Below are 24,721 nucleotides of genomic sequence, written 5' to 3'. Positions count from 1 at the left end.
CATGAACACTGGAAGAATTCACAATACAAATATCTGTACACCAGAATTCATGTAAACAAATTAATATTTATCTACTTTACTTGTTTCCTTCCTAGAATATAACTATTCCTGGATTTGTGATATTGAAAAAGAAATTAAAATAGCTTAAATTTCATTTTATATCAATTCAAATTCATAACTAATTCTGTAAGAAGTCAATACTTTATTGAACTAACCCAGAACTGCTCAGCTGAGGTCCCTTAAGAGTCTAATTATATCCTTAGTAAAATACTAGAAAAATTTTACTGAAGCACAATGTTCTACCATGTTTCTCCGAAAATAAGACCGGGTCTTATATTAATTTTTGCGCCAAAAGATGCATTAGGGTGTATTTTCAGGGGATGTCTCATTTTTTCACGTACAACAATCTACATTTATTCAAATACAGTCATGTCATCTTCTGGAACATTGTCATAACGTACTAAATGCGTCTGTCTGGCTGACTATCTTAACTTGGGCTTATTTTCGGGATAGGTCTTATTTTTGGGAAAACATGGTAAGAGCTAGATGCAAATTCTGAGTATCTCTTAAAAATCACGCCTATTCTTAATTATGGGTTGCATATAAAGAAAAAAACATAAGGCAACAATTGGTATATTAGTAACTTCAACAATGCCAAAAGTATATGAAGAGATCCTAATCACTGGAAGATATTAAAATTAGTTTTCAGAGGCTCTTCTCTCATCCATTCCAATTCTTCTTCCTCTAATTCCTAAGGGTTATAAATTTGCCAATCAAGTGTTTTTTTAAATGGAGAGATGACACAATATCATTCTTTAAAGAAATGTGCCTTATATCAAATGAGAACACACAGGGACAGAAAACTACCAAAGACTCTGATATTCATTAAAATTCTTCCCTTGGTCAAAAGACAAAAAATTACCATCTCATTGGAAAAGCTTTCCCTATTGTTAATGATGCCAATAAATAGCTGGACAATCTAACTCTCCTTGTTCTGAATGATACTCACTAAATGATCTGATTAGGATCTGCTTTCTATATAAGGTTTCTTATAAAAACAGAATGGTCGACTATGCCAGTCTGAGATGGTCATACGTTTTAATATATAAATTAATTTTGATCTTATTTCAAACCACATTCCTGACCTTGATCTTTTTGACCATTAGAAAAATTTCCTAAATTAATCCTAATTTCATAGAGCGAGCAAGAAGAGGCATTTCCAAGGTAACCAGTTGCCCTGTATTTAACTTAAGCAAATTTCTTGTCAAATTTCAATAAACAACTATTATATAACTTAAGCACAATTCATTCTTGGCAACTTCTCTAAATAATTTTTAAGGATTATACATTATAGAAATATCTACCAAACTTTACACACTTTAAGATACTTAGTAGAGGGAGAATTATGTTGGCCTTTAAAAATTCCATTCCAACGCATCCATTTTAAAAATCCAGACTACACGTATGGGGTATTTATATGGTATTTCACTGACTGAAAGATATTATTTCTAAAGCCATCATTTTGTGTATCACTAAGAAAGAAAAATATACTGTCAATTAAACTCTGACATAAGTTATTACAAATAAATTTTATGTTCTACTTATAAAAGAAGTTCTTTTCGACTTAGACACAGATGTTTATCATGCTTTTTCTGTGCCTTGATGTACACACAATAACTTTTCATTTCAATAACAAATCACAGCCGATTTTGGGAAGACATCTTAAACAGCAATTGAAGTCAAACACATTATATCAACACTGCATACAACCATCTGATGGAATGAGGACATGGACAGCTGTGACCATGGTGACACACACATGCAAGCAATGACAACTATCATGACTGCCACCTGACGGCGAGTGTAAGACACTGTCAACTGTAAGAAAACATCCTGATGGCAGAGACATCAACATGTAAAATACATGCTCCTTAGAACTGATGAAATATAGGCGATCCATAATTCTTTGTATCACACCGCTGTATGGCTATAGAATTTAAAATTTTCACATCAACACAATTTACATATGTCACTTCAATACTCAAAATATTATAATGAAATAATTCAAAAGTAAGACAATAAGTATATCAATCACATAAAGAATCGTTAGAAAAAGGGATCAAAGTGCTTTGCTATCTGCATATGAAGAAGAGGATTTCTTACCTGAATAATGATAAGGAGACAGATTCCAGCACCCATTTCAGCAGGATCCCCATACATGCCCGTCATGACATACACAATGGCTTGCCCAATGGTAATGATCATACCAAATACTGACAAAAATTGGGGGAAAAGGAGTACATGCTTACAACCAAAGACATAAAAGAATGCAGAAAAGCATCTCTGCCACAAAATCCCCAAATCTAGAAAAGGCTCTTTAATTGTAATATGCTCACGTTTCTGGGCTCCATTGAATAGAGCTCTATCTTTGGGTGTGTCTCCAACTTCAATGATTTTGGCTCCAGCTAACAACTGCATAATCAAACCAGATGTTACAATCGGGGAGATACCCAATTCCATTAAAGTTCCTGTAAAGGAAGAAGAAAGAAATAAATAATCTTTACTATACACAATGCAGATGACTTTAGAAGTGTCCCAATTCTTAATTAGGTCTACTGAAACACATGCTTAAATGTTAACAAGCAGATTTTCATTCCTTTAATATTAATTGCTTAAAAAAAAAGAAACCCTCTCATTTATTAACAAAACCTTGCAACAGTGCATTGAATAAAAATTACTATAAATACGGGGGTGGCCGGTTAGCTCAGTTGGTTAGAGCGTGGTGCTAATAACACCAAGGTTGCTGGTTCGATCCCCCTGCATGGCCCACTGGGAGCTGTGCCCTCCTCAAAATAATTAATTAATTAATTAAATTTAGTTTAATTTTTAAAAATTACTATAAATACCATAAAGATGTAAATTTCTATAAATTCTAAACTTAAAGTTAAAGAAATCCTTGGAGGGTAATCTTCCAAGATTTCAGTCCAAAACATTTTTAAAACTTACACTAAACATTTTATTTTAGTGCAAAATTTAAAATTATATACAAAGCTCAAACATTATATATCAAGCTAATAAAAAAAAAAGATACTTAAGAATATTTGTCACTCTTCTAAGGCAAAAATCTAAAATTAAATAGAAAGTCATCTAAAATAATGTTGTAGAACATATAGTGGCATGAAAAATGTTCTTGACATAGTAACAGGAAAAAAATGAGAAAATAGAAAAATATGGAAAAAAATAGAAAATCCATAAAAGGGTTGAGAACCAAAGCTCTAGACACTGCTAATCGCTTCATTCTCTGTTGTACCTCTATTGTCTGCATAAACTTCTATTATCACAATAAAAACGTGGTCTTTTAATTATTTACATGTTGGCCTCTTCTCCCAGACAATGGGTTTCTTTTATCATATCTTCCCCCTCCCTGTAGACATCAAAAAATAGTTGTTCCACCTTTTCAAATCTATCTGATGTCTAGTGCTAGTATGGAGGCAAAAGAAAAAAGTACATACCTCTGTTGGATGCCAGAATAACTCTCATCCAGTAGAAGGGATCTGCAGAATCAGATGACATGATTCCAAATAGGGGTATCTACAGTACATAAAATATTTTATAAAAATGCATTATACAAATTAAGTTTGAACTTATTTTGTAATGCATTCACTTAATGCTTGAAATACTTAAAAAAAAAAAAGCCCCCCAGAATAAAGTGAAGACAATTAAAAAAAACAGTAAAGTGAAGGTAAAAAGCACTACTTCTCAGGTTCTTTAATAAAAGAAGCATACCTTAAAAGTAAAGTTCTTAATAAAAAAAAAAAAAGTAAAGTTCTTTAATGAAAATAAAAACACCAGCAGTAATTACTTACAGCATTTCACTAGTAAACACTCCTGCACAATACGAGCAGACTTAACACTGCCGAACTGCACACTTAAAAACGATTAAGATGGCAAGTTTTATGTTTTACCACACTTTAAAAAATACTATCAATAAATTATAGGATATGCCTACCTAGTCACAGAAGAATTCTGCAAAGCTATGGCTACTAATGATAGCCACGGGCACGCTCCAGATGTAAGACTAAAGAGGACGCATACAGGGGAATATAATGCAGCCACTAAAAATTACACTTACGAAGCTTACAAAGCATGAGGAAGTACTTATGTTGTAATATTAAGTACAAAACAGTGGTTCTCCATCTGGGGCAATTCCGCGCCCCCAAGAACATCTGGCAATATCTGCAGACATTTTTGGTTGTCACAACTTGAGGGAAGATGCTACAGTCAAGTAATAGGTAGAGGTCAGAGACGCCGCTGAACACATACAGTGCAAGGGACAGTGCTCCACAACAAAGACTTACCGGGCCTAAAACTTACTGCCATTGTTGAGAAACGCTGGTATATAAAAGGAAAGTATGTATAAAGTAAAAGTATTACAATAGTCCCTACGTGGGAGCTAGGTCAATCAGTCAAATGACTTTCCTTAACTGCATCTGATAGAGACTGGCATCACCACCATGGTTAGATGCTACGTGGGACACTGAACAAGATAACGTCAGCCAGCCTCCCCTAAGCAGTGGTATTCCCTCCCTCCCGTAGTCAACAGGATTATCAAACTCAGTCTCTAATTTTGTCCTTCTTAGTAAATTCCATACTACAGAACCATGCACAGCAGCTGGATGGCATAGGACTTTGCACTACGTGACTCTCACAGCTGCACAGTTTCAGACTTTGCACTATCTGACATATAACAATCGGTTTCAATTTGACAAATTTGGTACAGCACTTCACAGAAACAATAATTTCATGCTTTAATGGAAACCCTGAACCAATCAGATGGACAAATAGAAAATTAGCACGAGGGATTTCCAAAGGAATTAGGAACCAAAAACCAAGCAAGATATTCCTGGGTTAAGACGGCAAGTTGCAATCAATTTACAGAATTTCCCTCCCTGATATACAAGAAAACATTTTTAACAACATGTAACAAGAGTAAAAGCTAACAAGAATTTATAAAAACTAAGGAAAACAAAACAAAATCCATAGGCAGCCAAACAAGAAAAGGGACGATGAACTTGAAGTACTGGGTGGTCACAGGGTGAAGAACAGCAGACAATGGAGGGGCAGAGACTCCGCACAAAGCTGCCCCAACCACCGCAAAGGGAAGGCAGCAGAGCCCTCAGAATTGCCTCTACATTCCAAACCCGGCTGGAGAAGAGCAGGCTGCACAGAGAGCCTTAGCATTCCGCCTCCTTTGGCTAGCGGAGGAGCAGAGACAGCAGGTGAGAAGCGACGATGAGAGAAGTGGGCCCTGGGGCTCTCTCTGATGGGACTGACGACTAGTCTTACTCTGAAGTCGGGAATGAAACAGAGCCCTCCTCAGTCAGTCAGTCAGATGGGGAGAGCCCTCACAAGGCACTGAACACAAATCGAAGAAACACAGAGCAGAGCCAGGCATTTACTGCACTGATCTCAGCTTATCTCACCTGCTACCATCCCCTGGAACTGAAGAAAACAGTGTACAAACAGGAGAAACCAAACCCTTAACTGCAGCTGGAAGGGGGAAATCAACTTGCTTAAGGTTCAGTGGAAAAAGAATCAATGAATCACCTGCACTGGGCTATACTGCCTAAGCAGGAGAAAGACAAAAGCCACAGCTTGGCAACTATGTAAACAGATGATAAGAAAACAAAATGAAGTAACATAAAATGCATAAATTTACTGCATGAAATAGTCATGAGAAACGTCATACTTAAAATATTTACTATCTAACCCTTATAGAAAAATCTTTGCTCACCCCTGGATTAGAAAATTCACTATTGCCAAGATGATAATTCTCTTGAAATTGATCTATAAATTCAAATACAAATCATAATCCCAGTTTTTCTTATAGAAACTGACAATCTGATTCTAACATTTATATGCAAATATGAAGACCCTAGAATTTTGAAGAAGAAGAACAAAGTTGGAGGACTATTACAATGTGATTACAGGACTCAGTAGTAGTATAAAACTGCAGTAAGCAAAGCAATGTGGTTTTACCATAACAATGGATGTAGAGATCAGAACAGCAGAGAGTACAGAAATAGATCCACCCTTATATGGTTAACTGATTTCAACAAAGATGCCAAGGTAATTCGACAGAAAAAGGATAGCCTTTTCAACAACTGGTTTATCAATATAGAAAAAAAGTGAACCCCAACTTTACCTCATGCCAGACACAAAAATTAACTTGGAAAAGATCATAGACCAAAACATACAAACTATAACTATAAAATTTTTACAAGAACACAGGAGAAAATCTTCACGACCTTAGAATAGGCAAAAACTTCTTAGATAGGAAACAGAAACCATGAGCCATCAAAAAAAAACAATCATCTAAACTTCATCAAAATTAAAAACTTCTCTTCAAAAGATATTGTTAATAAAATGAAAAGGCAAGCCATAGCTAGGAGGCAATACTCATAGTACGTCTGACATATACTGTCATATACTGTCTGACATATACTGTCTGACAAAGGACTGTATACAGAAAATATTAAAAATGTATATAATTCCATAATAGACAATAATCCAATTTTTTTCAAGTGGGCAAAAGACGTGAAAAGACACTTTACAAAAGATAAACAAGTAGCCAATAGGTACGTAAAAAAATTCCTCAGTATCATTTACCGGGAAAATGCAAGCTAAAACTTCCATATCATTTATTAGGGCAATGCAAATCAAAACCACACTCCTCGGAATGGCTAATATTAAAATGCTCAACAACACCCAGAGCAGGCAGGATGCACAGCAACTGGAACTCCTATACGTGGCTGTGGGAACATAAAATGGGTGACCATGTGGAAACGAGTTTGACAGTTTCTTACAAAGCTGAACATATATTTACCATACCACCCAGCAATTCACCCAAGAGAAATGAAAACAAATGTCCACAAAAATTCTTGTTCATGAATATTAACAGCAACTTTATCTGTTATGGCCAAAATCTGGAAACAACCCAAATGTACAAATGACTAGATGAACAAACTGTGATACAGTTACTCAGAAATGAAAAAGGATGAATGACTGCTGTACCCACCACAGGGATGAATCTCAAAAAGCAGATGACGTTAGATACTAAGGAGTAATACTCTATGGTGCTGTTTATATCAAACTCTAGAAAAGATGAATCAAATTACAGAAACAGAAAGCAGGTCAGGGGTTGCCTGGGATTGGAGGTGAGGTAAGGATTCACTGAGACAAGTTACCGGAACTTTCTGGAGTGAGAGAAATGTTTTATATACACTGAGGTTGTAGGTACGTGGGTGTACACATTCGTCAAAACTTTTCAAAATGTACACTTAAAAAAATGGGTAGATACTTTACCATACATAAATTATACCTTCATTGGCTGAATTTTTTCTAAATGGAAGGGAGGGGAATTTCCAAGATGTTAAAAGTAGATGGTAGGATGAGGGTGATTATGCCTTTTTCCTTTGTACACTTCCGTATTTTCAAAAAATTCTCTCTGCCTGGACACCCGTATCAATTTTAAACTAAGTACAATAAATAATAAGATACTTTAATGATCAAATGGTTTCACTCTTTAAAAAAATATATTCGGCTTTTCCCCAAATTATGAACCTAACCTGCTTTACTGCTTAATATAATTTTTAAAACTTCCATGTATGTATTTTAATAGCTTTTCAAAATCCTCAAAAAACTTTCACCCAAACTATCTAATTTAATCCTTACAACAACCCTCTGACAAGAACTCACATTTTATGAACTTAATTTCTGCAGAAATTTTTTTAAAGCATCATCACTGGAATGTATTAATTTATACGAGTTCAGACAATTAAGTTCGCAAATTTGTTGCAACGATGTTGCTAAACTTTTTTGATATCAGATTATTCGTTATTGGATATCCGATTATTCATTATGAATTTGTACCAACTGGACAAACAGTTAACCAAGTTTACTGTTTGGAAGTGCTGAAAAGGCTGCGTGAAAAAGTTAGACGATGTGAACTTTTTGCCAGCGATTCATGGCTCTTGCATCACGACAATGCACCAGCTCACACAGCACTGTCTGTGAGGGAGTTTTTAGCCAGTAAACAAATAACTGCATTGGAACACCCTCCCTACTCACCTGACCTGGCCCCCAGTGACTTCTTTCTTTACCCGAAGATAAAGAAAATATTGAAAGGAAGATATTTTGACATCATTCAGGACATCAAGGGTAATACGACGACAGCTCTGATGGCCATTCCAGAAAGAGTTCCAAAATTGCTTTGAAGGATGGATTAGGTGCTGGCGTCAGTGCATAGCTTCCCAAGGGAAGTACTTCGAAGGTGACCATAGTGATATTCAGCAATGAGGTATGTAGCACTTTTTCTAGGATGAGTTTGCGAACTTAATTGTCAGACCTCATAAACACAATATATCCATAGAATTCTAGAATTTGGCTTTTGGGGACTTTTAAATTAATAAATTTTGGGCTATTTATAACATGATAAAAAGCAAACAAAACGGAAAGAATATTTCCAGTATTTAGATCAAAGGTTTAACACTTTTATATAGAAAAACTGTCGTAAGTCTGTAAAAAAAAAAAATCTCACAGAAACAGTGGGTAAATATCATTAACTAAAAACTAAGAGAAGAAAGAATGTTCAAAATCACTACTAAAACAAAAGAAATACAGAATAGGACAAGATAACCATTTTCACAATCAACTCATTAAGAAGAGTAATAATACTCAAAATAATTCAGATTTATTATTTTAATTAAAATAAGTTTATCAAATTTTAACCAACTAAAACATTAGAATAGGAGTACAGACATTTATTATGGTTACATACCTGACAACATACTAAGAAAATGAATAGAGTTATAGCAGTCCATAGTACCTTCTCCCTAAACTGGATCTTACAACAAAATATAAAGAATGTCAATCAAAACCAAGAAAAAGCAAATATGAAACAAAAATCCATATTAAAGCACAGCCAACCAACATTCCCCATTAAGACGTGCTCCTATTATTTACTCTTAAACCATTCTCACCCTCCTTAGCAGCAGTTAAAGCAAACAGCTGCATTTCTCAAACATAACCTTCTTACCTTTTTCAAGAATAATTTAAAAACAGGTAGTCCTCATCACACTATACCATGTTAACTGAAACGGAAAAGGAGGCAAAGCAAAACACAGATCCAATATGCCCACATTTCAGGTAACACAGTATCGTGCAAAGCTAGGACTGTGTGTAGTATTATATAAATATGTCATTCATGTGGAAAGCTAGAGTTTCTTGGGATACTTTACATGTAACTGTAACATCTATTTTTATAATCTAAAAGCAATAAAAAACAAATCTACTTCTAAATAAAACAGTAAGTTTAACAAAACTTTTACTTATCTCTTTCTATGTCCCTATGCCTGTTAGTTTCATGAGAAACTGAAATAGCAGAAGAGGAATGTCTGGGAACTGGCCAGTCTGGAATTAACAATATTTCTGAAATTTAAATATCTTAGTTCCAAACGTGCACAATGATGGAAGAACAATTCGATGCAGACACAATATGCATTTCTGTGATTTTTCTGTGCATTGAATGAATTAAAAAAGGGAGGTATATATATACTAGCAGAGCTACAACTCATTTTTGTAAAACGGTTGTACTCATCCAAACCGACCCAGCAGATAGGGTCAATCCTAGTACAGTGGATCACATCATTAGCAAGCACAGCGCACACCCCAGTTACAGGAATTATAAAGGTCACTATAGATAGGAAAACACCGCATCTTATCAAACACACAGGCCAAAGAAAACTTGGCTTGAAAATGTCAGAACGTAAAGAACAGTTATTTGTTTTTTTTAATGCAAATAATATTTTTATTTATCTTTTTTAGTTTCAGGTATACAAAACAATATAATAGCTAGACATTTATCATTTATATCCCTCACAAAGTGATAACACCCCCTACCCCAATCTACTACCCCTCCTCTGACATTGCATATAGCCATTACATTTCCACTGTCTCTATTCCTAAGGCTAAGAACAGTGATTTTTGAAACCACAAGATACCCTACCAAGATTTAAATGGGTCTATACTGATTTTATTCACTTTGTGCCTCCTGCAAGGAGGAGCAGCAGGCAATATTTTTCCAATTACAACCACAACAGGGTTGGGGAAAGTAAATCAATCTTGGTGGTTTAGTAAAGTTCTTTAGGTACCATCTGTATTACTAAAATATTATACTTACCTTCCTTTCAGGTTTCTGAATTTCTGGTAATACTGCACAGAAAGGTTTGATAACTTCTAAAAATTTGACTGTTAAAAAAAAAAGAATAAATATCCCTATTACAAAGTTTTCAAAAAAGATGTATTTTTTTACAGCATCAAATACAAATGTTCTCTAACTTTTAATGGCAAGTTACCCCTTCCCCACTCCCAAATTTTATCATAATGCTCTCCATTTCAAATATACAGAGGAAGAAAAGTAATTCAAGGGACAAAAGAATCCAAAAGGTTTAAGGGCTTTGTCAGTAAAAGACAAGTAATACAACCGTGTTTCCCCGAAAATACGACCTAGCCGGACAATCAGCTCTAAGGCGTCTTTTGGAGCAAAAATTAATATAAGACCGGGTCTTATTTTACTATAAGACCGGGTCTTATTTTACTATAAGACCCGGTCTTATGTAATATAAGACCAGGTATAATATAATACAATACAACGTAATATAAAATATAATATCAATATAATATAACACAAGGTCTTATATTAATTTTTGCTCCAAAAGATGCATTACAGCTGATTATCCAGCTAGGTTGTATTTTCGGGGAAATAAGGAAGTATCCTTTACCATGATTTTGCTTCCTCACACTTGTATCCAATCCTTTTATACACAGACAAAGCAATATTTCAATGAGAACCACTATATCAACATGGAGCAAATGCAGCCTATTACGGAACCCACAACACAATGCATTCAAGAAGAAAACAGGAGATATCAGAGGAGGAAAGTACAAGAGGAAATGGACTGAGACAGCAGAAATGACTTAAAACTGAAAGATGCTGCATGCAATGAGTAAGTGTGGGGGATCAATGAATCGCCTTTACTGATAACTTCTACTTCATTTCATTAGTCGCTATTCACTGCTTGCTTTCCCACAGAGTGATCTCAAAGTACTTGCTTATTTATGTATAATAATCAGCCGCAAGAACGACCATTTCATTAGACAGTAATGTTTTCCTAGACCACTCTTCTAATATATAAAAATAAGATAAACCAAGGTTCATTAAGGATAAACACCATCTTCTGGCACGGCTGAAGTCAAGTTCAGCCACAGAACTAGAGGATGAAGATAATCTCTCAAACTTCAGTCTCTGCCAGCATCTGCCATGTGCAGAAACACAAGAGGCCACAACCAGCTATTAGCTATGATCATTTACCCCTACAAACACTGGATTCTATATACTAATACCACAAAATTGCTTTAGAACTGACAAGTAATTAAACTTCCAGAGGTGGCCAAAAGTCACTTTTTAGAAAACCTCTCAAAATGATGGCACTCACGTATTTTTGACAGAAGAATTCACAAATTCTCATGGGCAGATATTTGTAATCCAAGGACTATTTTGGACCATTTGGAAAGTAAATTTGAATTACGAAAGCATTCATCTCTAATGCAAATCAAGTAGCAATCACATCAGGAAACTTCCTATAGTCCCTTTATTCCTTTTCCTTCCCACCTCAATCCAAGCCACCCTCCCAGATGTCTTGACGTTTCACGATCACCTCTGCTGGAGCGTATCCTTGCTCAAACAATGCTTTTGTCTGCTACATATCTACTCTTGTGTTGCAGAAGTTTACCCTTCAAATTGTAAACTGAAGGCCAGGATCTCCTCCACCTTCTTTCTAGTTTCCCCCAAAAGTCCACCAGTTGGCCAATGGGTGAAGAGCTTGGGTGTGCGGTCACCCATTCATCCTACAATCATCTATATAAACAGCTATGTAAGCACATACGTGAATATACCTCGTATTGAGTGTTTAGGAGAGGGCCCTCAAAGGAACCCATAACACAAGGTCTTATCCTTAAGGCATATATAACCTTACACAGTGAGTTTTCTTTAAACGCTACAGAATGACTGAAATGAAATTTTTAAGGAAAACGCTATTCTACCAATAGCTCTCTTTCCTCCCCTAAAATACGTGCCATGCATCACTTTCCTAAAAATTAAACAAGTTGGGAGCTTTATTCATCACAACATGCCAAGGAAGAGTGATTTGGGGAATAAAAACAGGAGTTTCCTAAGCTTCTGAAAAATTCAAAGTGGCTAGGTTTCTCCCGGTTCCCTAACTCTCCACCCCCAAAACCAATGGCCTCCCCGCGCCGTCCTCCGCGCCTGGCCACCAGGAGTGCAAACTGCGGGCCTCCAGGTCCTGGTCCCCGCAGCCGGCTCGGGCAAGGCCTCGCTCTGCTGGAGGAGCCCGGGCAGAGGCCTCCAACCCGCACCCTCTGCAGCGGCCCGCGCCTCCCCAGACCGCCGGCTGAGCGACCCCATGCGGGCCCCCACCCCACCGCCTGCACCCCGCGCGCCCCCAGCGAGAGTCCGACTCCAGCCGCCCCGGCCGGAACGGCCCCGCCGCCACGACTCACTGCCCATGGCGGCGGCTGCTGCGGCTCGGCCGGGCACAGCGGTCTCGCGCTGTCTCTGCTTGGGTCCCGCGGCTCCGGCCTCTGTGCCCGCTCCCGACGTGCTCCAGCCGGCCGCGCGCAGACTCCGCCTACGATCACGTGGACCACGTGCCCGGCCCGCGTGGCCCCGCCCCCTGACGAGACACTGGCGGTTGGCTGGCAGCGCAGCCGACGTCCGCAGCGTTGCTATGGCCACCGCCGGCGATCAGACCGGCGTGCTCAAGCCGGGCTAGGGCTTTTGGAACAGTCTGAGAGGCCTAGGCGGTCGGGATCCTTACTCTCTGAGCACGTCTCCGACCTCGGTGTCTAGCAGTGGCGCTTTCCTAGACAGCCACGTTCGACCCGGGACCCTGGGCGAAAGAGGCCCAGGGGCCCAGGGTTCCGTTCCCGAGGCATGAGACTGCGCCGCCCCAAGAACCAGCGTGACCCACAGAGCCTTTTTATTTTGCTTCCATCTTATCGGAACGTCTTGGAAGTTTTTAAAATTTTATGACACGTTCTTTATAGTTAGTAGCTTATGAACTCTCCACTATCTAGCTTCTCCAAAATTCAGAGATCAGAATTTCGTCCCCTGGGCCCTCCATTTTAATCCCTCTTCTACATTTTTTTTTAATTAAAAATATTTTTTCAGTTGCAGTGGACCCTTTTCTACTTCTTAATAGCTTTGGGCAATCAGCCTTTCTGAGCTACATCATAAAATAAGGATAATATCACTTCCTACAGTTGTAAAAATTAAGGGATGGACACAGATGGCCCTCAAATTTATTTTCCTTATTCAAATTTTAAACCCATGCAATATAACTTCTGCTCTAACATCTGCTGAAATAAGCTATTTCCAACATCACTAATGACCTATAATCACCAAATCCAATGATTTATTCTAATGCTTAGGTCTCTGTCCAAGAAGGAAATAAAATACGTGTATGCTTCTCTCTTGGAGCAAACTCGAGCCAGACTCCTGGAAGCCCTTTCTCCACTAGGCCTTGCCTTGGCCTATAAACTCTGGAACAAACACTAACAGAGTTTCTAACAGCTCCATCCTTAGGATGGCTCTGCCTGGGAAAGCTCAAGGCTGCCAAAGAACTTATCTTTTGTTCCAGCCAACACCTATGGTCTCTGTCTCCATAGGTCGTGGGAGGGTAGGAGTCTAACTTCCATAAGCTTCAGTTAACAATCCACATGGGTTTCATTTGGCCCAAACCCCCTTCCTGTTTATTGTAATTTTCTACTTCCCTGAATCTATGAGACCCCACTTACCCTCCTCCCTGTTCCCTCATTCTCCTTTAAACTGCCCAGTCACCAAATCAGTAGTCAACAAATCAAAGTTGAGTTTAGTTCATGCTGGCCTGTTGTAACTATTGTAACAGTATATTACTGTCCTGCGGGGCGGCCTGCGGGGTCTCTGGTCCCACATAAGAACGCAGTATATGTCTAGGCCAAAAAGGAACACCCATGGAACAATAGATAGGGAAGTCATACCACTATAGTCTCACTGGAGGCTGGAGTCACACGACCTGCAACCTGCTGTCCACTTCTCTGCCTGCCAACCAACCGACTTGCTAACTGCAATCCGTGCTTGCCAGCCACCATCTTCTTGCTAGCCCCCATTTTCTGCTGCGTAGCCACGGCAGTTATATTAGTGGCCAATGGCTCACTGGTTACAGCTGACAGCCAAATAGCCACAGCTGATGGCCATCTACTCACAGTTGATGGCCATTTACCACCTGAACCAGCACCTTTCCACGTGAGGCCGAGAGCCTGGCTCTGTCCCCACAATTACTGATTAAAATCTGTCCAGACCACCTTCATTAGTGTCTGGCTTTATCTTTGAACACACACACACGGCTTATATGGGTCTCTGTTCCACTTGAGGTCATCTGAAACAACTCGAAGGCTGGAACTTGGCATATCAGAAGGCTTTCTCACTCACAAGTTTATCATTTGATGCTGGCTGTCAACTAAGACTTCAGGTGAAGCTGTCAGCTCCAACATCTCCATGGGACTTTTCCATGTAGCCTGAGCTTGCCCACAACATGGCAGCTGGGTGCCAAGCCATGTCCTTGGAAGTGAGGCAGTATCACTTTCAGTGCATTTTATTTATAGAGGCAGCCACTCAAAGGCCTACTCAATTTCAACAGGGAAGAGAAAAGAGTCCACCTCCAGGTGGGCATGTGGCAAGGTTCTGGAACAGCATGTGGGATGCAAAATAGTACTCTGGCCACTTTTGAAAATGTAATCTGCCATAGTCACAATCTCACATCCCATGACTTCATTTTTACCTCATTCTACTTTGTATCAGTCATTTTCATACTTGTTTAATCTCCATTACTACACCATAAACTTCTAAATGGCAGGGAGGGTCTTAATTAAGTTTTGTATCATCTATAGTAACCTGCAAATGGTTGACTTAAATATAGTTTGACACTAGATTGTGAGCCAATTTCATGAATATAGTATTCTGTCAATGAAGATGCATTAAACTGAAAAACTAATTGACAGAAGGAGAAGAGTAGCCCGCACCTCTCTTTACTGCCTATTTCTGGGACAGCTCCATGTTTCAAGTAAGAGCCTGGAAATAAGCTTCGACACTCAAGATAACTTTTGTTAATTACCCTTCCAACATTCTTCAGTCTTTCTACCACTACATGCTACTGATGACTTTTCCTTTATAACCAAAATATGCTACCAAATGTACATTAAGAATATCACTCTTCCTTGACCTCCCACACTGTTTTAGTACACCCAACAAAAACATTTCTCTCTCTACAAGTAAAATGCTTTGTCTTCTCAAATAGATTGTTAATCCATTGAAGATAGAGGGCAACCCATTTTATCTTTTATGCCTAAATAATTCTACAAGGTGTGATCACAAAATACTGTAAATGTTTAAATTAAAAAAACAGTTATAGTAAAAGACACATTACCATTAATCTCCCTCAAAATATTCCTCCTTGCTTAGAACACACTTATCCCATCGTTCTTGCCATTTTCTGAAGCAGTTCTGGAAGTTCTCTTTCGTGCGTGTCTTTAGTTCTGCTGTTGTGGCTGCCTCGATGTCCTGAATGGATTCAAACGTTTACCTTTCATGGTCCTTTTGACTTTGGGGAAGAGCCAGAAGTCGCACGATGCCAGAGGCAGTGAATAAGTTAGATGAGGACACACCATAATGTTTTTATTTGACAGAAATTGGCATACCACAAGCGATATGTGATACAGAGCCCTTCCGCTGTGATCACAAAAGACAGTGAACGCTGCTACCGAGTGCCATCCCACGGAAAGGCAAGGATCTTCAATACGGGAAGTGATGCGTCAAACCTTAGTAACAGTGCGTGACAAATTTCAACTTGTTCGGTGCAGTCAGTCAGGTGTGAGCAATGGTTGAGAGAAGGTGTGTTTTAAAGTGTGCTGTAAATCATCCTCCATCATGACAAACCTCCGTGTCACACATCATTTCTGGTATGTGGCAATTTATGTCAAATAAAAACATTACAGTGTATCCTCAGCCACCTTATTCACCAGATCTGGCACTGTGCGACTTCTGGCTCTTCCCCAAAGTCAAAATGATTCAGGTCATTGAGACAGCTATGACAGTGCAACTAAAGACACTCACAAAAGAGGACTTCCAGAACTGCTTCATAAAGTGGCAAGAACAATGAGATAAGTGTGTTTGAAGTAAGGGGGAGTATTCTTAGGGGGATTAATGGCATTGTGTCTTTTATTGTAATGATTTTTTTTATTTAAACATTCACTATATTCTTTAAGCACACCTAGTAATGTCCAGTTCCATGCCATAATGCCATCTATGCAACAGGTGTCCAATAAACTATTTATGGAGGAAATACTTTCACTTATTTTTGTTCAATTATAGCTGGTTCTCCATATAAGTCAGAGAAGACACAGGGAAACAACACTAAAGTAATACACTTTCATTAAAAGTTTTAAAAAGTTAACTGATTTTGCAATCGGCAATGGGGAAATAACAGTCTGCTTTACATTGCTAAATATAAAAAAGACAATGAATTACTATCCCACAGAGTAATTTAGGAGTTGTTTGTGTAATAGTGTCTTATAAATGTTGAGGAAGATTTAAAGATTTTGTCTAAATTTCCCAAAAATATAATAGTTTTAGCCCAAAGCCTGTGAGAAGCTGAAGATGAAAACCAAATATCCAAGTACATCCAAGAAAAATGTAGGCACAGCATTTGGAACCTGAAAACCCCAAAGTCATCATTCTTAATCTATGACTTCCTGTGTAACTCCTAATTTCTTTAAACCACAAATCCTCAATTTCATAAAAGAGACATTGTTTTTAAAGTCAGTCAAGGAAATTTTAAAAAATAATAAAACTTCAAAGGTAATAGCCTAAAAAAGGCTATGCTTTAGAACATAGTATGATTCCTTAGAGTATATGTGTAGAAAACATAGGAAAACTGAGATAAATGGTTCTTATAAGGAAGAAAATTTTATTTTACTAAGAATAACGTGTCATTTTAAACAAAATTAAAATTTCTTCCTGGTTGTTCAGTGAATATTTCTATTCACTGAATACCCAATTTGAGCTCTATATTTCTTTGAATATGAAATTTAGCATAGATAACTATAAATGGGATACAAATATCACATTGTCAAATTTTAAGAGGAATAAATATTTTTATTTTACCTTATTATATTTTTATCCCATATTTTATCATGGGAGTATTTAATTTGGAATTCTTCAAATGGTCTCTTCCTCTTACCCATGTTACTGTAGTGATTAAGAATAAGGTTAAGTTACAGAAGACACATTTCATGGCTCAAGTTGGAGAAGATGTAACAAGAAACCATAAAAGGACTTATGAGGTATAACGTTAGAAATTTGGAGAGATCTAAACTAAACTTGAAAAAAAAAATCTAGTATTCCATCTCTTATATTAGGCTTAGACTTTTAGAATTTTTTAACTCAGGAAACCAAGAGATTTGGGGGGGAAAAAAAAGGCTCTGATTTTATTTTTTTTTCTAGTTCGGTATACAACATTGATAACTATTCTCATTAAACAGTCCTTTGTAATTTTACTTTGTAATTTTACATGAGTGGCACCAAGTTACATGATTTATTTGACACAGAAAGGAATAAAAGGGATGTGAATATTACAGAAATGTTCAATCAGTACACTAATGAATACATGTAAGATGTGAATCGTGAGCTGTAACCAGAACAACTCATACATTGATTCTGAAGGACATTACCAGTTATTTACCAGTAAAAGTGGACAGGGCATTCCAGTGCCCTCGTACTTCCCCATCGCTTCTGAGTAAAACAGTGTCACAGCACAAGAATGGTCGATGGCCTCTGCAGCACCAAGCCACGGAAAGCTGCACAGTTTCTGCTGTTTAGTTATGCTTCCAGCACTCAGTTTCATTTCAGAGTAAGGGAGTGGGTTGGTGAACCCCCAAGTTCCTGGCTTTGGGAAATTCCCACTGTCAAAGTCACAGAGCTCCTTAAACACCACAAATAAACATCATACTGCAGCAGGGACTTTTAGAGGCAAGACTGGTTAATCAACCAGGCTGAAATCCACATATCAGACACCGAACGTCAATTTAAAATATGACAATATCAGTGCAAGAACAATTTAGGAAAGAAAGATATTATGGTGAAACAGACCACAAATCAATTTCATTGTAGCCAAAGCTCAATACTTAATACTATGCTGAAAGATCATACTTACAGATTGGCATTTAATTTATTTAAAGATAATGGGTACAACGATCTAGAAGAAAACAAATTAGGACTAACATAGTTTTGCTACAATGTTTGGGGAAACATTTTTCAGTGGCAGGAAAACAGCACCAAAAATGACACAAATTAAAATATTAGACTTTGAATAAAGAAGGGGAAAATTAATGACAGTGATATGCATCAAACAAATCGAAAGGCAATGTTGAGACAATCTATATGTATCTATGAAGTCAGCCTAAAGAACTTTTTCTGGGCATATACAGTTAATGAGAAAGAGTGGCATCTGAAAAACTCTGGATAATGACCTACCTGTGTAACACTCTCAGATCTAAGCAAAACATGACACGATGTTACTTTTAAGGATAAAAGTTCCTAGTACCGATTTCCTTGGCTAGTCCACGTATTCCAGATTAAACTGTCTTCATCAATCCCAGATCTTAGCTTTTCATATTACCTAACGGAAAGAGGAGAGAGTAGAGGAAGCAGGTCTTTCTTTTTAGGGCAATTTTCGTAACAGGAAGTCGTCTTTCTTCAAAGGACATCATCAAGCAAAGGTCTTGGTGAGGACATCTTCATGCTGCTGCAGGTGAACGGTGCCGATTCCTACAGCGGGTGTTGGCAAAGCTGGGCGGCTCACAAGGCGGAGCTGTCATTGGAGCCGGAAAAAAAAAAAATGACATTTTCACCCAATCAGAGCTCTGCTTAGTTCACACAAGGAGGTACATGTATTTCTCTTAGCTTGGTTAATATAAGTCATCTTTTTGGAAAAACAATGAGTTACACAGATTAGAGGAGATATATAAGTATGTCACAACTAAAATTTAACTAAATTCCAGGCATGATAAGGTAAGATAAACTCTTGAATTTGTCCTATTCTTCAAGAACTATTTGTTGGTTTTAGCTGTAGTTTTCTAAATTAGAACTATTTACATGTGAAAATGATTTGGGCCCAGCAAACTAGTATCACATGAGCAAATGCGTTCTAATCAAAGCAGAATAGAAAGATAAAACAGAAGCACAACTGCCCTTCTCGTTGTTTCCCCTTACTATAGCATGATCAGGAAGAATTTGGCCTTTGATGATCCCAGCTGTGTGGATGGGCCTGGAACGAGCATCATGATGTGGCTCTGCTCCCAGACTGTAAAACGAGCCTGTTCATCATGCTGTCCCCAGGCTGGGATGTGGACCTCAGGACAAGAATGCTGAGTAGGCTACTGGGAGAGTATCCCATAGGTAAAGGCTTTTACTTTTGTAAGTATAGTCACTTTTTGTTTTTACATTATACTAGTACGTACACACAGATAGCTCGATAAACACTCAGCATCTTATTCTGAAAGAATAGCTTAAAACTAGATTTTATACTTTAGCTTATCTTTAAAAGAACTGGACTCATAACAGGAAATAAACCCAATTTGTTGGTGCTCCAGGAGAAACAAGACACACGCATAAAACACTACATGGCAGACAAAGCTATTACCTTGCAGGCCAGTTGCTTTTCAAATCTTGGAGAAACAAAACACCACGGACCCATGTTCTGAGGTTCCTCCTGACTCCAGATAAAATCTATAAAAGAAAGTTCATCTCAGTACCTTAAGTAAACACACACACTGTCGTGCGGGAGACCCTGCTCGCTGCGCCATTTGCCGTGCAGGGCGGCCTGCGGGGTCTCTGGTCCCGCACCCCACATAAGAATGCAGGATATGGTGAAGCCAAAAAGGAACACCCACGGAGCCATAGATGGGGGAGTCATACCACTATATTCTCGCTGGCGGCATCCACCTCTCTGCAATCCGCTCTTGCTAGCTCAGCCACCATCTTCTTGCTAGCCCCCATTTGCTGCTGGCGTGGTCACAGCAGTTATATTAGTGGCCAATGGCTCACTGGTTACAGCTGACGGCCAACTAGCCACAGCTGATGGCCATCCAATCACAGTTGATGGCCATTTACTACCTGAGCCAGCACCTTTCCACGTGAGGCCGAGAGCCTGGAAACTGCACTCCTGGCTCTGTACCCCCCCACCCCCCCACCCCCCCACACACGCGTGCATCTTTCCAATATGGTGTAGTGTTGCTTGTCCTTTTTTTTTTTTATAAATGCGTAGTCACGTATCTACCACTACAATCATGATACTGAGCACCTCTATCAACACAAAAAAATTCCCTCATCCTGTCCCTTTGTACTCTCTCCTCCTCCCACCTCCAACCTCCAGCACCCACTGACCTTTCCTCTGCCCTACTTGTGCCTTTGACAGAATGTCACATGACTGGAATCATACAGTACATAGCCTTTTGGGTCTGGCTTCGCTGAATTAGCAGATCCACTTGTGATTTTGCCTACAGCAACAGTTCACTCTCTTTTATTGTCAAGTCATATGATATTGTAGGGATGTACCACAGATTGTTTATTCACTCACTGGTGGAAGGACGTTGTGGTCATTTCCAGTTTGGGGCAATCATAAATAAAGCTGCTATAAACATTCACATGCAGATTTTTCTGCGAACGTGTTTTCTATTCTCTTGGATGAACACCCACGAGTGGGACGGGTGGGTGGTATGGTAGCTCTGTGTGTAACTGCATAACAAGCTGACAGGCTGTTCCAGAGTGTAGGTGCCTGTTTGTGCTGCCACCAGCAGTGAAGGACGGTTCCAGGTGCTCCCCATCCTCATCAGCACTTGATAGTGTCAATTTCTTGTTCTGCTTTCATTTTAGCCAATCAAATAAGGGTGCAGCCATATCTCAGTTTGGCTTAATTTGCATTTCCCTTATCACTAATTATATTGTACATCTCTTCATATGGTTATTTGCCACCTGGTTCTTTGGTAAACTGCCCATTCAGTTCTTTAAAAAATTGGATTATATAAACAAACAAACAAAACAGAAATACACTCATGGATACAGAGAACAAACTGATGGTTGCTAGAAGGGAAGGGGTTTGGGGGATGGGTGAGAAAGGTGAAGGGATTAAGAGCTACAACTTGGTAGTCACAATATAGTCACAGGGATGTGCAGTCCAGTATGGAGAATATAGTTGATAATGTAAAAACTATGTATGGTATCAGATGGATACTAGACTTACCACACTTCATAAATTATATAAATGCCTAACCACTGTGCTATACATCTGAAACTAACATAAAATAAAATTGAATGTCAACTATAATTTAAAAAATTTATAGCCACGCAATGTGAAGTACAGCATAGGCAATATAGTCAATAGTACTGTAATAGCTATGTACGGTGTCAGAGGGGTAGGAGACTTGTTGGGGTGATCACTTTGTGAGGGGGTGTAACTGTCTAATCATTATGTCATTTTGTACACCTGAAACTAACAAAAAAATGGAATTATATGGGTGCTTATTGATGAATTTTAAGAACTCTTTAAACACTGTGGATAGTCCTTTGTCAGATATCTATTTGCAAATATTTTCTCCCTGTTTGTAGCTTGTCTTTTTATTTTCTTTGCAGTACCCTTCACAGTGCAAAAGTTTTTCATTTTGATAAAGTCTAATTTTTCTTTTATGGAACATGCTTCTGGCGATATCTAAGGTCAGAAAAATTTTCTTCTAGAAATTTTATGGTTTTACATTTTACATTTAGGTCTATGATCAATTTTGAGTTAAGGTTAAGGTACATAAGTTAAGGTACATGAGTTAAGGTACATAAAGACATCCAATGATTCTAGCCCCAGTTGCTGAAAAGGCTTGTCTTTCACAATTATAGTTGATTTATCATAACTGGTAGTATAGCATCGATTCCCTCCAAACGCCCAAGAAATTAGAAGTCTTGAATGGGAGAAGGGGAGACTGAAAGAAAGACCAAAAAAGACAGGGATACCGGCTCTAGCAGTATTATTTTCCTATCTCCAGATTCCATGAGATGCAATTTTCTAATAACTCTCCCTGCCCCGGTAACCTCCTGTCCTTTGAGAGGGTTCGAATAGGTTTCAGGTGTGTGAAGAGCGAAGCACCCTAACGACCTTTACCTTTAACATGCTGGTATTTGCTCATCTCCTGTTGTAAGGAGTCCAGTGGGAAAGGGCACAGTTCCTCTATTCGGATGATGGCAAACTCACGCTTCTTAGCCTCCAAAGATTCCCTCTGCTTCAGCAGGGCATAGAAGTGTTTGCCGCAGCAGAACACTAGACTCTTAACGCTGTTGGGTAAAAAATGGACAGTGCGGTGGGGGAGAAATACCTTAAAGAATTGTACCGGGCGAAAAGGAGACCACACAGATTTCAATGCTTCACTAATGAAGGGCGGGGGACTCTGTCGTTGGGTTTAGTCATATGCGACACCCTGGCAAGTCTTCCTGAGCAACACACGCCTCCAAATTTCACTCTCCATGCACACTCTAACTCCTACCCCCACTGATTTAACGGACTTTATGTCAGGACAGAGGAGATTTGGGTCACTTTGGATTCCTTAACAGGAGCTCGTTTTCCCACCAATTAAAATTCTGCTGCCGAGTATGAAAACAGAGATACATATCAAATTACTTTTTTGGATCCACAGATGAATCACCAATGACGGGTTTGAATGTTGTTCCTGGTGCCATTTCTTGAAGAGTTGACACAGCTGCCTAAGGAGGGAGGAAAAAGCCACAAATCTACCAACCAGTGGAAAGGAGCTGAAGATGCTTTTACTTATAAGGGATCTTTACCAAGAAATAATATCAAAACTCTTGCCTAGGACTGTAAGTAAACATATGCACTAATAAATATAATAGCTTTCTAAAAAATACCAGTTCTGAATACTTCAGAATGAAATTATTTTCCTGCGGTAACATAAGATTGCCTTCTATCTGGTGCCACAATAAAGTTTTAAGAATCAAAATTTCATTTGATCATACAACTTTATTACCAATAAAAAGCACATTTTAATATTTTGGCATTACAAACAACATTTTATACAATGTATATTATGAATCAAAAAAGCTAAGCTAGGGCAATCATTTCTGTCTTTAAGTGTTTGATTATAATTTATGAGTGAAACCTATTCAGTCAGAACAAGTAGAAACAATATGGGAATATTCCTGTGATGAAAAGAAATTTTAGTGATGAGCTCAATTTAAATAAACACTTGTTGCAAAGAACTTAGAGCACCAAACTGATGAAGCTGAGGTTGAGGATTTGACCCCCTTTGCCATCATCTAGTCAGTTTCCCTGCAGTCTAGTCCCAAATGGGGCTGTGGCATGTTGAGTAGGCCGTGTGGGCAGCACATTGATGCTGTGTGACATTGTGATATAACCTAAAAAATTAATATTAATTACCCAGCCATTCTTACGACTAAATAACATGTGATCTTTCTCCATTTGAAATAGACCCTTTGTCAGTCCCCACTTCCTATGGCAGTTCAGAGTTGGGTGGGAAGTTGGGGTGGGATTTAAATAAACTTCCCAAAGCCCCGAGTCATGTTTGCCACATGGCAAGTCATCTCCCAATAGGCCATCAAAAAAAGAGTTGACTTATATTCTGATAGATCACTTATACCAATAATCAAATTTTAGGAGGAAATCAGAATTCAATTATGTTTATACTCGTTTTCAGTTAATAAAAGGACATATGTTTAATGAAAATATTTGACAACAAGAGTAGTTTTTCACTTGCAAATCTATAAAAGTTGTTGATATTTTTTAAGGCTCCCTAATAAGGCCTCTTTTATTTGATAAGTTATACATCAGACTTGGGGCCAGGGATGGAATATTAGGTCCAGAATATGAACTCTTATTCTGTTTCAAACAGCAAAAGAGATTCTCAGTAAAATTTCTAATAGGTGACGTAATACTTGACAATATAGACTCTTATAATGTATATACATACATTATATTTAATTTCATGACATTCAGGATTGACTCCCAGAGTCAGAACTAGGGTGAGGCCGGTGAGGCACCTGGGGTACAAAATGTAAGGAGGTGCTCACTCCAAGGTCACACAAGTGCCGACTGTGACAGTCTCTGTACCCCCCTCCAAATGCTAGGCGGTGCTTAAACACACAACCAGTAACAGCAGATCACTCACAACTTTCCTTGACACCCTCGATTTTTCAAGTCTACACTCTCAAACCTTTGTGAGGAACACAAAATTGTCTTCAACAGCCAAATCCTAAGTGACATTTCACCACAGTAGTAGTGTCCTAGTAAATGCAAGTTTTCCGAATGTGAATCCTAATTAAGACTCTCATATAAAACTGAAAATAATTTATAGAAGATGGGACAAGTAAATGCTGACTAGTATTTATTACCTTGAACTCTGCCATTTGAAAACTAGTATATTTGTGTGATTTAAAAAGCATGTTGTGCACTTAATACTTAGTTCAGGTAAACCA

The 24,721-nt window shown here is 38.4% G+C and overlaps 2 protein-coding genes across 3 annotated transcripts in view; both read right to left on the bottom strand.

Moving 5' to 3' along the window:
* SEC61A2 (SEC61 translocon subunit alpha 2) overlaps positions 1 to 12,754 on the bottom strand; it is a 28,082-nt gene extending 15,328 nt beyond the window's left edge. Inside the window, exons 1-6 of the mRNA XM_033100723.1 lie at positions 12,640 to 12,754; positions 10,241 to 10,308; positions 8,840 to 8,905; positions 3,513 to 3,591; positions 2,397 to 2,528; positions 2,164 to 2,273 (exon numbers count right to left, since the gene is read on the bottom strand). Of these exons, the coding sequence (XP_032956614.1) occupies positions 2,164 to 2,273; positions 2,397 to 2,528; positions 3,513 to 3,591; positions 8,840 to 8,905; positions 10,241 to 10,308; positions 12,640 to 12,646 (462 nt within the window). The 5' untranslated portion in view covers positions 12,647 to 12,754. The remainder of the gene's footprint in view (positions 1 to 2,163; positions 2,274 to 2,396; positions 2,529 to 3,512; positions 3,592 to 8,839; positions 8,906 to 10,240; positions 10,309 to 12,639) is intronic.
* Positions 12,755 to 17,631: 4,877 nt separating this feature from the next.
* The window catches only part of DHTKD1 (dehydrogenase E1 and transketolase domain containing 1), a 43,190-nt gene continuing 36,100 nt past the window's right edge, over positions 17,632 to 24,721 (bottom strand). For both annotated transcript variants that reach the window (XM_033100660.1, XM_033100659.1), the window contains exons 14-17: positions 22,893 to 22,975; positions 22,380 to 22,549; positions 19,875 to 19,960; positions 17,632 to 19,043 (exon numbers count right to left, since the gene is read on the bottom strand). In XM_033100660.1, the coding sequence (XP_032956551.1) occupies positions 18,942 to 19,043; positions 19,875 to 19,960; positions 22,380 to 22,549; positions 22,893 to 22,975 (441 nt within the window). In that variant the 3' untranslated portion in view covers positions 17,632 to 18,941. The remainder of the gene's footprint in view (positions 19,044 to 19,874; positions 19,961 to 22,379; positions 22,550 to 22,892; positions 22,976 to 24,721) is intronic.

Source organism: Rhinolophus ferrumequinum, assembly GCF_004115265.2.
Source record: "Rhinolophus ferrumequinum isolate MPI-CBG mRhiFer1 chromosome 5 unlocalized genomic scaffold, mRhiFer1_v1.p scaffold_110_arrow_ctg1, whole genome shotgun sequence".
NCBI classification, from domain to species: domain Eukaryota; kingdom Metazoa; phylum Chordata; class Mammalia; order Chiroptera; family Rhinolophidae; genus Rhinolophus; species Rhinolophus ferrumequinum.
Note: the sequence above shows the minus strand (reverse complement) of the source record. Positions and strands in the feature narration are given on the sequence as shown.